The sequence below is a fragment of the Cibotium barometz genome, chromosome 50 (genome assembly GCF_041138505.1).
Source record: "Cibotium barometz isolate CiBa-2024 chromosome 50, ASM4113850v1, whole genome shotgun sequence".
Classification (NCBI taxonomy): domain Eukaryota; kingdom Viridiplantae; phylum Streptophyta; class Polypodiopsida; order Cyatheales; family Cibotiaceae; genus Cibotium; species Cibotium barometz.
Window position 1 is genome coordinate 5,785,316 of NC_141095.1, and position 17,137 is coordinate 5,802,452.

Sequence of the window (17,137 nt, forward strand, 5' to 3'; positions counted from 1 at the left end):
AGAGCCAATCATAGACCTAGTGAGAGAAACTCAAAGTTTGCCAAAGGCCTTAGGTAGACCCATAACCAATCTTAAGAGGTCATAAAAAGAGCCAATTATAGAGCCTCTACCTCTGGAACAATCCAACCAAGGCCCACATGGTTAGATGTAGTGAGGGAGGACTTAGTGGGAGGTGAAATTTGGCCTTCCATACCAGCGTAACATTTTCTCAGAGGTGAGATGACTTTACTTTATCTCCTTCAGAGGGATTAGTGCATATCTCTTACACATTGGCATGTCCTAGCCCACCTCAGAGTGAGTATGAACCTAGTGAGGGCAAATATCACACTCGCAAGATATAACATTCCTAAGAGCCTTAAAAGTCTTAGTTCTTCTGATAAGTTCTCTTTGCAAGGAAATTCCTAACTTTGGAGAGACTTATCCGACTAGATGAATGTGGGAACCTAACAGCTTACATGGTTGAACGTGAACCTGAAGAGGAGAAGAATGAGCCATGCCCTCGTTCCATGACACAAGGATATTCAAAAGTTCCCATGAGAACAAGCTAGGACACTATTTTGAAAGTGACAAAATGAGCACCATGTTACTTGCTATGTACAAGGGATTAACAAAATGAGCAGTATGTTACTGGTTGTGTACAAGGGACTAACAAAATGAGCACCATGTGTGTGAGACTAACAGTCTCTCTGATCTTGGATGGTGGTGCTCGTGTCAATAGAATCACCAAGGACTATTGGGAGGCTTGGAGAAGCCCGCCACTTGTACGCACAAGCCTTGTGGTCAAGCTAGCCGATGGGAACACAACCAAACCCTTAGACATCCTACAAGATGTAAAGATCAAGAACTTAAAACTAAGTTTCCCCCACACATTTGTGGTGATAGATTTTCAAAGAAGAAGTTTGTACACAATTGTCCTCAAAAGGCCTTACATGAGAGAAACAAAATTGGTTCATGATTAGGAAACAAATCACATTTATATATGCAAAGGTAACCAGTCCTAAAGATAGGGAAGACTCATCCCATGGTCAAGGCATTCTCCCTAATGTGTGACACAACTGTCCACACCACTTCAATGTCTAAATGTTGTAACAAGTTATTTGATAGTGAAGATGAGAACCAAGACTAAGAGCCTCTCTTACTCTTTCACAAAAAGCTTAGAATTAGATTTACAAGTCTAGATGGGACACAAATAGCCTCCCTATTCATGTGTAGCATCATTGTTAAAATCCAACATTCACTTTAAACCAATAGTAGCTAGTGATTCATCTAGCAAAGGACTCCACAAAAGGTTCTAACCTTCGCATTACCTATAGTCACCACCCAAATAGGAGAAAACCATATAGAAAACCTACTTAGAAGTATCTTCTCCCCATGGAGATAGATATATTGAGGTTATGGATTCACATGAGACCTACTCCAAATAGTGGGAAGCTGACCTAAATAAGATCACCCTTCAGGCCAAGCCAATGGTCTATAAAGGTGACAAGGAGCCCACGAGCTACAAGCAAGCCAAGATTTATTGAGCCGCCTAGATGCAAGTTTAATAAAGTCAAGGCTCAGGAAAAGAAGGAAGCAAAACTCAAAGAGCTCACTGAGCCTCAAGAGGAATATATGATGAGGCAAGTGCCTAAGTCCTACAACATCATAGACATAGTGGTATATAGCGAGAAGGCTCAAAGAATCTTGGGTGGAGAGCCACATGATTCATATAAAGGCCCCCTGGTAAGGTCAAAGAAGTAAAGCTTTCTGGCCCCCACATGAAGAACCTATGTCAATGTTTATTACCAAGGATCTCATCCCTAAGCAAGAAGGAGAATTGAGAGCCTTTCTCAAAGAATTGTAGGAAATCTTGCTGGCTCACTTGAAGAACTTAAGCCAATGTTTATCGCCAAGGGACCTCACCCCTCTCAACAAGAAGGAGAATTGAGAGCTTTGCTCAAAGAATTTTAGGATTGCCTAGAAATACACGTTAAAGATTCATCTTCTTGTATGCCATTATGTCATACCCTTGTATAAGTTGTTAATTGCCTTCGAATGGAAAGAAGAATGCCAATAGGCATATGGAAAACTAAAGAAGGCATCAGCAAGCACATTCATGTTTAGAATTCCCCAATTCAAATCTAATTTTCCATGAGCATATAAATACTTCAACATTTTCTATTGGATGCATGTTTGACAAAGCACAACATGGACTTTCTTGTGACCTTTTCTAGCTATCAACTTAATGATGCTGAACGTAATTACATAGCATTTTCTATTGGATGCATGTTAGCATAGTCGAGGAAGAACAACATGGACTTCCTTGTGACCTTGGCTAGCTGTCAACTTAATGATGTTGAATGTAATTACACAACCACTGAAAGAGAGGGCTATATGCTATAAAGAAGTATAGGCATTATCTCTTGGCTACCAAATTTGATTTCTATGTCGAACATCAAGAACTATTTTATTTGGCGAATATGCCTTGCACCACATGGTGTATCACGAGATGCTTGCTCATTCTTTTAGAGCTTGATTTCACAATCATGCAAAAGGGATTTGTGCATGTCCATGCCGATCACACTTCTAGAATCCCAAATGGAGAACCCCACTAAGAGTGGAAGATCATTCTCTTGATGCTCCAATATTCCACATTGATCCACATATATGAATAGAGTGAAGAGTTTACCTGATTCTTGGCTAATGGTGGATTCCTAATTAGTTACCGCATTAAGAATGATAGAGCTAGATGCTTCATTAGGAAGGCGTTCCCCTATTAGTTGATAGTGGAAATTCTTTACAAGAAGGGTCAAGATGGTATCATGAGGAAATACGTTCATGAAGATGATTTTGTCGCCGTTCTTGAGTAAGCCCATTCTAGCATAGGTGGAGGACACTTTGACAAGGACACTGACTACTTGCAAGGTTCTCTAAGCTAAACTATGTTGGCTTACACTCTTTGGACACTCTTTGGAGAGACATAACTGAGTTTGTCAAAGGCTACAATGAATGCCAAAGGTTTTCCATAGTCCAAGAGAAGGACCAAATGTCCCTAACCGTTGTACAACCATTTGAAAAATGGGGTTTAGATTTTGTGGATCATCCCACTAAACACCTAGCCCCACCAAGAGAACCCATGCATGTAGTAAACATTGGTTCTCACTATTTAGAGTATAAATAGGTTCTTGTGGCTTCTCTATTTTTGGGAGAGGTTTCTTGTGGTCTGCTTATTGTTGCTTTGGCCACCACCACACCATTTGAGATGTGGGTATGTTTCTTGGCAAGTAGGTAGTGAGGTTATTTTTCCCTTGATGGCCTTGGGTACTCAGATGGTGGAATTACCATCATAGTACCCTTGAGCAATGAGTAGGCATACATGCATCCATTTTTTATGAACTTTATGATGTGGGGGTTGGTGCCTTCATTTTTGAGGTTGCTTCCTTGGTAGAAGAGGGATCTTCTGCATTTCTTTGGGATGATACACACATTTTAATTACCCTATGCTTGCAATAATTTATTGACAACCCATAACTGATGAGTTGGAAGAAGATCTTGTCAGGCTCCTTTGTGGAAAAAGTGGACAAGTACTTTGCTCCCTAGGCTTTTGAAATTTGCATGGTGAGCATTGTTGTGAGTGTTACCTTGGTATTGTCACTCTATTATAGTCCTTGATCCATTGGGTATAGAGTAATACATGGGGATTATGCATAGAGATGAGGCTATGTGGACACTTCCTCTCTCAACACAACATATCCTTGCTCACTTAGGCGATAGAGAATAAACTCTTTCACACAAGTATGCAAGCAATCCTTCTCTCTCAACTCACACAGCACACTAGGAAGAGATGATAGAAGTGTTTCACTCCTTGCGAGGTTGGTCGAAGAGGGACTCTTGGAGTAGAAGCTTCATTATGAGGTTGTGTGTCGATGTAGAGGGTAGGTCTATATCTTCATTATGAGTAATGCTGATGAGGAGGGTAGGTCTATATTATCATTGACATCACTAGAGGGATAATTTTCTCGAACAAAGGGTGTATCGATGTTGAAGGTTGTGAAGGGCTACCCTTACCCAAGTAAGATTTAATCTATGTTGTTGGTGTCGACGACGACAGGATATAAGAAGGGACATATTCCATAGTAGTGATTATGAGGTTATGAAGTTAAAGATAGAAGCATGTTCTTTTGATGGTAATGATGGAGTTGAAGGGATAGAGACTTTGTCAGAAAGGGCTTCCAATAGAGAAGGCAGGTTTTCAAGTTGAGGAGCTTTTTAGGAGGAGCCTTGTAGCATTCTATGGTTAGAATCATATAGATCTTTCAATGTTGGATCCTCTCTATCACAAAATGGTAGAACCATTTTTGTATTATGGACCTTCGAGTTGATTGTATTGCTAATAAAGCATCGTTTAGCATTAGTTAGCAAACAAGCCATTCCTACCCCAATCCAACATAAAATGGGGTTAATTTTCATGTAGATAATATGTTCAAGGTCCCTAAACACAACATATTCATGTCTTGCATAAAGGGAATTCACTCAAGGTGAGCTTGTAGTACAAGTCGACCTAAAAATTCCCATAGTGCAAGAGTCATGAGATTATGTTTATACCATGGACAAACTTGAGCTTAAATTGTGATGATATTTCCAAATGATTTAAATCCAACATTAAAGCTTGGAAGATTTGGACTAGGTCAAGTTCAAGTGGACATACCTTCTTTTGTGGAGCTGAGTTTGGGTGGTAAAGGGTCCATTTCTAGAAACAGATCCTCTTGTGAGTAGGTTTACATTAATTATAAAAGTTAGCAGTCTAAGCCTTGTTATAGAAAGGAGAAAAGATGGGGGATCCTGGAGAAACATTAATATAATCATCAAAATGAGAGAGTGAATCTCAGTTCCTCGTTTGATACATTAAAGTGATGCAAATGTAGCTTCTCGGTTATTGCTTTCCATGTTATTGTAGGACTTTATCAAATGATATTGAAGTGGATTTATCCTTGTATTCTTCATCCCATGTGCTTTTTATTATATATATATATAGATAAATATATTTTGTGCTCTTATAAGTATAGATACAATAAAGTGCATTAAAGTTAGTCAAGCAGACTTCTTAATGTAGCTGATGTTGGAGTTAAAATCATTAGAGAGGCATGAATGAATACTTTTGACTCGCCAAGTTGAAAGAAAACTCCCTCAAGGGTTAATTGCTGGTAACATGTGTCATTTAGGAAAAATTATTGTATTTGCATCTTTTAAGGGAAATCCAGGTGATGGGTTGTACCAGGCTTTTGCCCACCATGGCCCCCATCTAGAGATGTACCTAGAAGAATCTCGATGACGAGGCTATGATGCATACAAACTTGTATTGTTTCACTAGTAGGTGAGTATTTGTGTTTACTCACTAAGCAGCTACTACAATAGCAATAGCCAATTGAAAGAAGAATGGTAAGCCAATGAGCTTACCCGTTGATGTGATTGGCTATCGATGACAATATATGCTTTTACCTCTTTTTGTCTCTCCTCTTTTTTCCCCCTTTTTTTATAGTTAATATTAATTGGTTAATCACATCAGCAACTAAGGTGATCTATATGCTTGTGTAGTGATTTGGAAGGTGTGAAAAACCATACTAGTTTTTCACAGCATTAATATCTTGAGATATTCATGTCTAATAGATGTTACCATCATAAGGCAAAATTAAGCTAGGATGGTCTACTTATGTGAAAGATGTGATCAATGTGAAAAGTACCATTCTTCGTCCCTTTTTTTAATGTAAAACATCATACTAGTTTTTCATGACATAAATTTATTGAGATATTCACATCTGAAAAATTATCTTGTTTTGACCACTTTCATGCATATTAGTATTACAAACCACTTAAAGGGTGTGAGGATTTTAGATCATGTAATTTTTATGATTATTGTGGCATGATAACTAGGCTGGGTATTCACATGTGACTTTTGAAGAAATTCATGTCTAATGAAAATGATTATTTTAGTGTAGAATGGTGGTAGATTGGTGTAATGAAGCTAAAGAATATGATATACATAAGATTCACACAATTCTTGACATAGTTTTTCTCGATCGTGAATATCTTGATATATTTATGATAATTTATGGAATATGATAAGATTTACATAACTATGTTCGTGAAGATATGCCAGATGAACTTTTGAATCTTGACATTAACTTATGTGGTGGACTTACCTTCTTTTTGTGGAACTAATTTTGGTACCTTTCTTGGCATTTGCTTATAATGGAGTGGCAATAGTTGTTGATTTTGCCACCATCAATGAGGAGGCTTGGGTCTTCACACAAGAGGGGTTGCCCGTCGGTTTAGGATTGTTTTCAAGTGGGACTATTATTGATGAGGTTTTTGTGATAGAAGCGTTTGTGTCCTTTGGTGAGGTGAGGAGCTTTCTAGAAGGATGCAAAATAAGATGTGATCAATTTGAAAAGTACCATTCTTGAACCTTTTTTCTGATGTGAAAAACTAGACTGGTTTTTCATGACATAAATATCTTGAGATATTCACGTCTTAAAAATTGTCTTGTCTTAACCATTTTTATGTAGTATTAGGAATATAGTAGATCATGAAATTTTAATGATTATTATGGTGTGAATAACTAGGGCAAGTATTCAAGCGTGAATTTCTAATAAAAATTAATATTTGGGTGCAGAATGGTGTTGGATTGGTGTATTCAGGTTTTTCATGCCAACAACCGATCTTCTTAATATCATGCCTTTGATTTGCTTGCATGCTTCTTCTGATCATTATGAGGTAGCAACAATAAGTCTGAGAAGGATCTTGATAAAGGCAAGAAAAAGACCAGGTGCAACTATTGTAAGGCAAATGATCATGTCATTAAGAATTGCCCTAAGCTAAAGGCTAAAGAGGCAAAGAAGAAAGAGTTAAATGCAGCCACAATAGCGGATGCTTCTACAAATGCAGATTTTGCAAATGTTGTGCAGGATACAGAATGGGCGTTTAGCATGTATTGCCAGTATGACCCATCTGTACATGATGCATGTTTGGCAGTTTCTGTTGACTCTCATTTATGGTATTTTGACAGTGGTGCTACAAAGCACATTACCTCGCATCATGATATGTTCACTTCTCTTGAAGCTGTCCCTAAAGGGAATACTATCACATGTGCCAATAATGCTTCTTACCCAGTGAAGGGCGTTGGTAAAATTATGCTTACTGCTGCAAATGGCAGCGCTTTCACACTTTCAGATGCTTTGTATGTGCCAGGGATAAAGAAGAATCTATTGTCTGTCTCTGCGCTTGCTAGACTTGGATTTGTAGTCAAATTTGTGGATGACAGATGTACTGTTCATGATTTGACTTCTGGTGATACAATTATTGCATCTGGCACCTTGTTTCGTGGGCTGTATAGGCTCAATTCTTATGACAAGTGTGTGGAAGATTCAGCAAATGCAGTTTTTGATGAAAAGGCAGTTTCAGATGCAAAACTATGGCATGCTCGTTTTGGTCATCTGAACTTTGCTAGTTTGCTGCGTTTGCAGAAATTTGATATGGTTGCTTCATTGCCCCCTCTTGAGGCACCATTGAAACATGTTTGTGAAGGCTGTATTTTGGGCAAAATGCAGCGTTCTGCATTTCCAAAGGATGGTTCTGTGCGGGCCACTCGCAAATTGCAGCTTGTACATAGTGATGTATGTGGGCCTATGCAAACTCCGTCATTTGGTAAACACTTGTACTTCGTGACTTTCATTGATGATTACTCGAGGCATGCATGGGTATATCCACTGAAGGCAAAGTCCGAAGTGTTTTTGTGCTTCAAACAGTTTTTTCTTATGGTTGAAAATGTATCCAATTGTACTGTGGGCACCCTCCGTTCTGATCGAGGGGGGGAGTACTTGTCTAAAGAGTTTGATGCATTTCTGGCTAGTCGTGGAATAAAATACCAATGTACAGTGCCGTATACCCCTCAGCAAAATGGTGTTGCTGAGAGGAAAAACAGGTCACTTATGGAGATGGCACGATGTATGGTCAAGAGCCAAGCTTTGCCACATGCGTTTTGGCTTGAGGCTGTCATGTGTGCTGCATATGTACTCAACAGGTGTCCCACTAAGGCCTTGCAGTCTATTACTCCATACGAAGCTTGGCATGGCAGGAAGCCTTCTATTAGTCACTTGCGTGTCTTTGGTTGCTTGGCCTATGCTTTAGTGCCTGTGTAACAACGCAGAAAATTGGATGATAAGGCTGTCAAATGCATTTTTGTTGGTTACAGTGCTGAGAGCAAGAGTTACAGATTGTATCATCCGCAGTCAAAGCATATCTTGATTAGTCGAGATGTTGTTTTTGTGGAAGATGCTGTGCAGTCTTTGTTATCATGTACCAAAGAGACAGGTGTGAGCTCACGGGATGTATTTGATACATTGTTGCCTCTGTTTACAGGTGGGAATTCAAATATAAGTCCTAATGAGGCAAATATTCAGCCTATGCAGATTTCAAACGACATCATAGATCAGCCTATTTCTGATGCAGATTTACAGGATGTAATTTCTGAGGATAGGGCTGAAAATGAGCAGGCTAGAAGTATGCCTAAATGGCTGGTGCAAACCTTGCGTGATAGTAAGATTGATGCACCTATGACTAGTCGTACTCGTTCAGGTTTTCAGCATGCCTCTTATACATCAGATTGTTATGCTTTGGCTGTGTCTAGTATGTGTGAAGAGGAAGAACCTCTTTCATTTGATGAGGCACAAAAATCAAAAAATTGGTTGGCTGCAATGCAAAGTGAATATGATGCTATAATGAAGAATGGTACATGGTCTTTGTGTGATTTGCCTATTGGTAAAAAGGCCATTGGATGTAAGTGGGTTTTTAAGTTGAAACGAAAGCCAGATGGCAGTGTTGATCGCTATAAGGCTAGGCTTGTTGCAAAGGGTTATGCTCAAGAAAAGGGCATTGATTTTGATGAGACCTTTGATCCCACTTGTCGTATGACTACCATTCGTAGCATTTGTGCATTGGCAGCTCATAATGGTTGGAATGTACATCAGTTGGACATAAAGACTGCGTTCTTGAATGGAGATTTGCATGAGGAGGTGTATGTATCGCAGCCTCGTGGTTTTGTTCAAAGAGGGCAGGAAAACAAAGTGTGCAGGTTGAAAAAGGCTTTATATGGTTTAAAGCAAGCTCCACAAGCTTGGTATGAAAAGATACATGCATATTTGACTACACATGGTTTTTAGAATAGTCCAACAGAAAGCACTTTGTATGTTAAACGTGTGGATGATGTACATCTAATCATTGCTCTCTATGTCGATGACATGCTGCTCACAGGACCAAATGAAATTCATATTGCTGATTTTAAGGCTGATTTGAATGCCTCTTTTGAGATGTCAGATTTGGGGCATTTGCATCATTATTTGGGGATACAATTTAAGCAGTGTGATGGAGGTATTGCTTTGTGTCAGACAAAGTATATTGAGACATTGTTGCAGAGATTTGGCCTTGAAGACTGCAAGCCTATTGCTACTCCAATGGAGACAGGTTTGAAGTTGAGTCTTCATGATGCTGGAGATCACTTTGATGTCACACTCTATCAGACAGCTGTTGGTTGCCTCATTTATGTATGCATTACGAGGCCGGACATTCAGTTTGCAGTCTCACAAGTGAGCAGGTTTATGCATAGCCCAGGGTCTCAGCATTGGAAGGCAGTTAAACGTATCTTTCGCTACTTGAGTGGCACCATACATCTTGGGTTGTTTTATCCCAAGGGGGGATCGTTGCCGCCAGATTTACATGCTTTTTCGGACTCAGATTGGGCTGGTTGCTATGACACAAGAGTGTCCACAAGTGGTTTTTGTTTCATGCTCGGTAGCTCATGCATATCTTGGTTGAGCAAGAAGCAACCTACTGTGGCCACTTCTAGTTGTGAAGCTGAGTACAGGGCAGCTTTCACAGCTACGGTTGAGTGTGTGTGGCTCAGACGGCTTATGGCTGACTTGGGTGTTGGACAGGAGTCTGCCACCTCTATCTTCACTGACAGTCAGAGCGCATTGGCAGTTGCGAGAAACCCAGTTTTTCATGCTCACACAAAGCACATTGAGGTGCATTATCACTATGTCAGGGAGAGACTCTCAGCAGGAGAGATCAGCTTGGCCTATGTGCCAACACAGGACAACCTCGCCGATCTTTTCACAAAGGTGCTTCCTCGTGAGAAGTTCGAAGCTTTCCGCAAAGCTTTGGGCTTGCTGCCCTTTGTGGACTAATCTACTTCGGGCATGGCACTCCCCTATACATGAGTGCCAGCTCTCGTTCATACCATCACTCCCAGGGGGGATTTGTTGCCATATATATATATAGGCAGTGATGTGTGTGAACACACTTAGGACCGCCGGGGCACTTTTTCCCCTTTAGGAGGTTTTTTCCCCCGGCTTGTATATATGCCCATCCTTCTAGGGCTAACTTATCTTTGTACATTGACACAATCTAATACACTTTGTGTTGTGTGCATTCTTGCTTCTTCTTCTCCAAGGTTTGTGTGCTTTCCTGCAACCCTAATTTCAACACTATTGATGAGGTGACTTGTTAAATATCCTTGTTATTCGAAGTGCAAGTAATTTCATGTGGCTTCTCCATTTTTGGGAGAGGGTTCTTGTGATCTGCTTGTTGTTACTTTGGCTACTGCCGTGCTTCTTGGCAAGTAGATGGTGAGGCTATTTTTCCCTTGATGGCCTTGGGTACCCAGATGGTGGAATTACAATTATAGTACTCTTGAGCAATGAGAAGACATACATGCACCCATTTTTTATTAACTTTACGATGTGGGGGTTGGTGCCTTAATTGTCGAGGTTTCTTCCCTAGTGCAACTTGAGGGGATCTTGTGGATTTATTTGGGATGATCCACACATTTTATTTACCTTTATAGAGTCCATGTGCTTGTAATAATTTATTGAAAACCCATAATTAATGAGTTGGAAGAAGATCTTGCCAGGTTCCTTTGGGATTTTGTGGAAGAGGTTGACGAGTACTTTTCTCCCTAGGTTACATTGTTAGTGTTTCTACAAATGTTGCCTTGGTTGGTGAGGTAGCCAAATTAGATTACAATTGTCACAGTAGCCTTGAGCTACTAGTTACTACTTTTCACCCACCTTTTGATACCATGAATCGTCTTTGAGACTGGAGACGACGAAGCTAATGATAAAAGCATTTCTCTGTTCGAGTCTTAGAATGAGCTTGCTCGTCTCTGACCTCGGCTTGAAAAACAAAACTTTTGATACCATGAAGATATCTTGACATTGACTTATACGGTGGACATACCTTCTTTTGTGGAATTGAGTTTGGTACCATTCGCTTATATGGTGGACATACCTTCTTTTGTTGATTTGAGTTTGGTACCATTGACTTATATGGTGGAGATACCTTTTTTTGTGGATTTGAGTCTGGTACCATTGACTTATATGGTGGAGATACCTTTTTTTGTGGACATACCTTCTTTTGTGGAATTGAGTTTGGTACCATTCTTGGCATTTGCTTATTACAATGCATTAGCAACAGTTTGTTGGTTTTACCACTATTGATGATGAGACTTGGGTCTTCATAAGAGGGGCTACTAGGATTTCAAACTCCATGGATTTAGGTGGTAAAGGTTTCATTTTTAGAAACAGTTCCCCCTTTTGTAAGAGTAGTGTGAATGTAATCACTGGGGGTGTTCTAATGTGGTAACGGTTTGCATTGATTGGTCAATGCAATGTGGTGACGGTTTGCATTGATTAGTTTTCATGTTTAGAAACAGTTCCTCCTTTTGTAAGAGTAGTGTGAATGTAATCACTGTGGGTGTTCTAATGTGGTGACGGTTTGCATTGATTGGTCATAACTACTTATCCAAAAGCTACCCAAGATGATTTTTTCAAGGTCATCAATAGAATTCCCATTCTATGTTAATCCCCTCATTGAGGATAGTGAAATAACCCAATATTTCCATGTATTCCCCATTAGCATCTATCACATCAATGTGTCTAGGGGTTTATGCGAGTTTAAATTTTATGCAAATCACTCGAGTTATTGGGAATTATATTTCTTATTTTATATCGGGATGCCCGTGTGTATCGTGGCAGTGGATACATGTGATTTGATATTATGGTTGCCTACTTCTCTGACAATGTTGGAATTGATTACTCTCCAAGAAAGGTAGCTACCATGTACATGTTGTGCTTCTTCAGTAAAGAATTCCATGAAGCACTTGCAAATTAACTTGCTTCTCTCAAGATCCAATCAGCTCACGGCAGGCAAGAAAACATTGTGACTCAAAAGCCAACTATGAATGATACGAGAATGTTACAAAAATCACTCTTGAATTATTGGAAAATATATCAGGGTTGCCTGTGTGTGCTGTGCTAGTGTGGGTACATGTGATTTGATATTATAGCTGCCTATTTCTCATGGCAGCATTGGGATTAATTGATGTGTTCAATTGATTGTTTAACTAATGTGGATTATGTCTATAAGTATAGGTAGTGATATGTGCAACGGTACCGATTGAGGTGTCGCACTGTATGAGGGTATTGGTTAAGGTGTCATACAGATGGTGGACTAAGTGGTGGTGTGAAGACAAAGATCATGTGCTAATCATGATATTTTTGTATTAGCATTTAATTGATCATTTGGAGTCTATCATGTGGATTTTATGTGTGTACGTACACAAGATTATTTTATATGCGTATGTGCACAAGATTATTTTATGTGCATTTTTGTACAAGTAGTTGTGTATGTATAGTCCATTTGTATTTATTAGGCAAAGGTTTTGTCATGTGTAAACCTTAGAAACTTTGGACAAGGTTATTAATATGTAAAGAAAAAGCCCAAAAGTGGAAAAGGTGCTATTATTTTCTCCAAGGGCTAAAAATATATATATGAATATGGCATAAATACAGTGTGTGAGAGAAGGAGCCACACACGTTGGCCAGGGGGGAGGGGGAAGATTGCACCCAATGCTCTTGTTCATGTGTTGATAAGTATTTTCTTCTTCTTATGCCATGCTATGGTGTGTTAATTTTAGTATATTCACCCTTGTTTATTTGAATTGCAAGCTACGTAAACACTTGGAGAAAAGAATCCTATTTAGGAAATCTAGCTAAAAGTTGATAGACTTCTTAAAGGAATCATGAATGTCTCAGTTTTAGTTTCCCATTCACTTTGAGATAGAAGCATTTAATCTTCATTCCCTGATTTATTCTCATAAGAGTTGGTTTAAGGCATGGTTTTCCTTATTTTGGCTCTCAACACTCAAGAGTACCTAACGCAGTTCTCAATGTGAACAATGGCACTGTAGATCCCCTTACTGTGTTTTATTGAGAAGTGTGGAAGCTTGTGAAGACCTTGGAGGTTCACATGTAGCATTAGGATACCCTTCTATGTAGGCTTTTAGAACTCAGTACAAGTCACGATTGAATTAGAGGAGTGTAAATATGGAAGATAAATCATCACAAGATGAGGTTGTGTCTCCCAATGTAGATTTAAAATAAGGTGTAGCAACATTATTAATCCCAAACTCTCTAGATCTTTTCTCAGTTGACTAGTAGTATCATTTGAAGATTCTTCTTCTGATTTATCCTCATTATGGTTCAATGGATTAGTTTTGGTAGATAGTCTCTTCCTCTTGAAAAGGAAATAAATACTCTTCTTCTTCTTGGTTTTTAGAAGCTCTTTTGGTTTAACAAGATGTGGCTCAACGTCAACTGGTGATCCACACAACAGCTTGAGAAATTTGATCATGGCCTCTTGAACATGTTATTCACTAGGGCTCTTGACTAGATTCTTGTTCTCATCTTGGGGTGGTGGGTCAGGTGTTAGTGCTCTGATTTGACTTTCAATTACATTAGAGGAGGTGCTAGACCTTATTTCTTCATCTGATATTTCTTGGATCACTACTAGTAGGTTTCCATTGTTCTTTCCTATGTGATGAGAGCAAATTTTATTTTGAACACTTGTAGGAAGTGTCACATACGTTGGGTCCTTGGTGTCAATGCTGGTGCATCGTGTTGCTTTTACCTCCCCTGGGTTTAGGCTTTATTCAAGCATCTTTCCCTTGTCTTGAGGTTGAGTTCTAACCTTTTTAGTTTGTGTAGCATTGGCTTTCTTGGGTTTAGGAGGCTATGAATCTTTTTGTGGTCCTTGTTTCAAGACATTCTCCTCTATCCCTTATGTAGAGTGTTCTTTTTCGGGATTTTTAGCTTTGGCTCCCACCTTGGCTTGTAAACATGTGAGTATATTTAGTGGAAATGTGGACAAGTGTCTATTCTACACACCTAAGATATTGAGACTTGTGTATTGCAAGGCAACCCACAATAAAGCATCTTGTCTCGGGCAGTCTATGAACACGTGATCGATGGCACATCATTCACACATGGGTCATGTGGTGTCAACCAAAGGTGCATTTCACATTAAGCTGTCTTTAACCTTGTGCAGTCCAGGTGCATTTCACATTGAGCCATCATTAACCTTGTGTAGTCCACGACAATAGAAGCACTACATTACTCATGTCTAATTGCTTCCTTGGTAGTTTCTATCCTTGGTCTTGTTTATGTTGAGTCAAGTAGACTCGATGTGTGCATGGGGCTCCTTGGTTTTGAGGTGATTGTTAGGCACTAGCTACATATGAATATATACATTATGAGATGTCATGACAATGTACACACCACAACAAGAGAAAGGGGTCGTAAGGGTTGCTAACAATTTAGCTCATCCCCTTTCTTATAGTGACCTTAAAAGCTTTTAAGCAAGGCATTATAGACTTCAGCGAATCGACATCTCAGAGATCAATATCTCTTTGCTCCTTGCTTTCACTTGTTTAGACGAAGAAGATTTTTGTCAATGGTATCTTCCATCATGTTATCGTGGAAACTGATTGTTTCTTCACAACATTAATTAAAAGAATCTAGCTATGGCAAGAGAAAAAAAGTGCCCTTCGTAATTCCCTTTCCTTTTTTGATGTAAAATGTCCAGGCAAGCCCGTGTGTAGTGAAGGCCGCCCGCGTGTGAAACACAAGGATGCTGCAGATCAATATATGTCGTGAAGACGAGAAGGGTTTTCGTATTCCTGAGCCCTACTTGTGCATCTGGTTTCCTGCTCAACCTACGGAATGGCAGCAACGGCAGTGTCCGCGGCAGCGTTAGCCTCCTCTGCAACACGATCTCTCTCGCATTGCCTCTCCTGTAGGGCGTCTCTCGCGGGCGGCAGCACGCTGCGCTTGCTTGAGGCGAGTGGGGGGGCGTGCAGTAGGGTTAGGGTTTCGACACCATTCACAACAGCGGCTGTGATGGCAGGATTAAGCAGCGGCAGCAGCAGCTCTCTGCGGTTTTCAAGGATCAGCGATGGCGCTCCGTCCATCGGGAGCTTACGGAAAGGATCCGACGGTAGCAGCGGCAGAGCCCCCTTCAGAGGCAAGGTCTTCGTCTCTTACTCTTCGCCGGACGGTACGCCTTTCTACTACCCGGGCTCTGGCTTCGCAGACCTCGGCATTGGCCCCGAAAAGCTTCTTCAACCAGGTGACCCCGACACCTATCAAGTAAAAATCCGCGATGTCATGCCTGTAGGCTATTTCGTAGACATGCCCAGCGGCAGGGAGGGCTACTTGCCCGCAAACGATTTAGGGTTTTCTGGTGGCATAGAGCGCCTGAGGACGATCTTTCAAGTAGGGCAGGAGGTCACGGTGCGCATCACATTCAGAGGTGGCGGAGGTCGCGAGCTTCTCTCCATTAGAAAGTATGATCCGGAACGTCCACCCGTAGAGCCCCCCAAGGTTGCTCGCAGCTCGGGCTCCGGCAAACACAAGATATCTTCCATGATGAGACGGAGAGCACAGCAGCAACGTGGTTAGGTATGCTCTGCAGCATTTGGTAGTTGTGACGATGGCCCTGTGATGGATTATTCGGTGATGTAGTAGGTTTTCCTTCCACCTGTGTGATGATCCTAGGACTGTTAAGCATGTTCTGCAGCATTTTGTAGCCGTGGCAATGGCCTGTGATGGATTAATTGATATGAGATGCGGTGGAATGCACCATTTATCAACCATGTTTTGCTCTATAGTAAGTCAACATAGTGCTTTATGAGTTAAAAAGGATGGCCTTTTCTTTGCTCTTACCCTTGCATCGGATCTTGGATCTGGAAGCTGCATTATACTCTTGTTAGTGTGGTCCTGATGCTTTTTGTGTGTTTTCTTCTACAGAGGAGAATTAGGGTTGTGTTATTGAGAGAGAGAGAGAGAGAGAGAGAGAGAGAGAGAAGAGAGAGAGAGAGAGAGAGAGCTCCTTCAGCTATCTTTTGACAATATTTTTACTTGAGTGGTTTTTGCATAAAATATGGCACTGACATGCCTTTATAAAGGCAGGCAGGCAAAAAATACCTTTTAGAGTTTAGGTTATGAAACCCAGGCATTATTTCTTCAAAGACAAGTGTGGTTATTTTATCGATGCAAGTAGGATTGGAAGTTTATTTGCTCGCTCGGAGTGCATCATCGCTCGAAGTGCATCAAGTCTGAAGGTGGCAGCAGCACGTTAGCTTTTAGGGCAGCAAGGGCTAAGTGGTATCTTTGTATGCCAGTTTTTACTGCTACAGTGCTATGTACTACAGATTTGGTGATGAACTGAGTGCTCTTACTGTGCTTAAGGGTGGCAACTGGCAGGGCCGAACCATTCCAGAAGGGAAATGCCAGTGAATGCAATGAATGTGCTGTTGTTATAATATGCTCCGGGGTTGTTGCCACCTTTGCATATACGAAAATTCACTTGCAGCACCCTGACATAGGCACTCAAATATTGGAGTGAGTAAAGGCTGTCAAAAACCTAGTGCTGCAAATAGCTATGGAAAGCTGTGGAACTTTATATTTTGTTGTATCCCTCATCCCCTTAAATGGCATGCCCATGATTGTAAGGCATAGAGGTCAGGCGCCACAGCTGTGGGAGTTCCTAGGAAGGAGTCTTTTTCTTGATTGTGGGGGACATCGAGTTGCTTTGAGATTAGATGTGGTTGGCTTCTGCAGGACAAGATGTGCAATCGTTGAAGCATCCATGGGGACCAGGTAGTAGGCATTGGAGCTATGCCATTTACCTGAGCAAGTTTATTGAAGGGATTTCTGTCTTTACCTTTGAAGGTTCAAAGTGTTAGGCATATGCACGACAAGATGTG

At 40.5% G+C, this 17,137-nt stretch overlaps 1 protein-coding gene across 1 annotated transcript; it reads left to right on the top strand.

The window, feature by feature from the left end:
* The first annotated feature begins 15,017 nt into the window (after positions 1 to 15,017).
* On the top strand, positions 15,018 to 16,091 carry LOC147609761 (uncharacterized). The gene has a single exon (XM_086787136.1). It carries the CDS (start codon positions 15,093 to 15,095, stop codon positions 15,828 to 15,830), a length of 738 nt encoding a protein of 245 aa, XP_086643262.1. The 5' UTR covers positions 15,018 to 15,092; the 3' UTR covers positions 15,831 to 16,091.
* Positions 16,092 to 17,137: the final 1,046 nt, after the last annotated feature.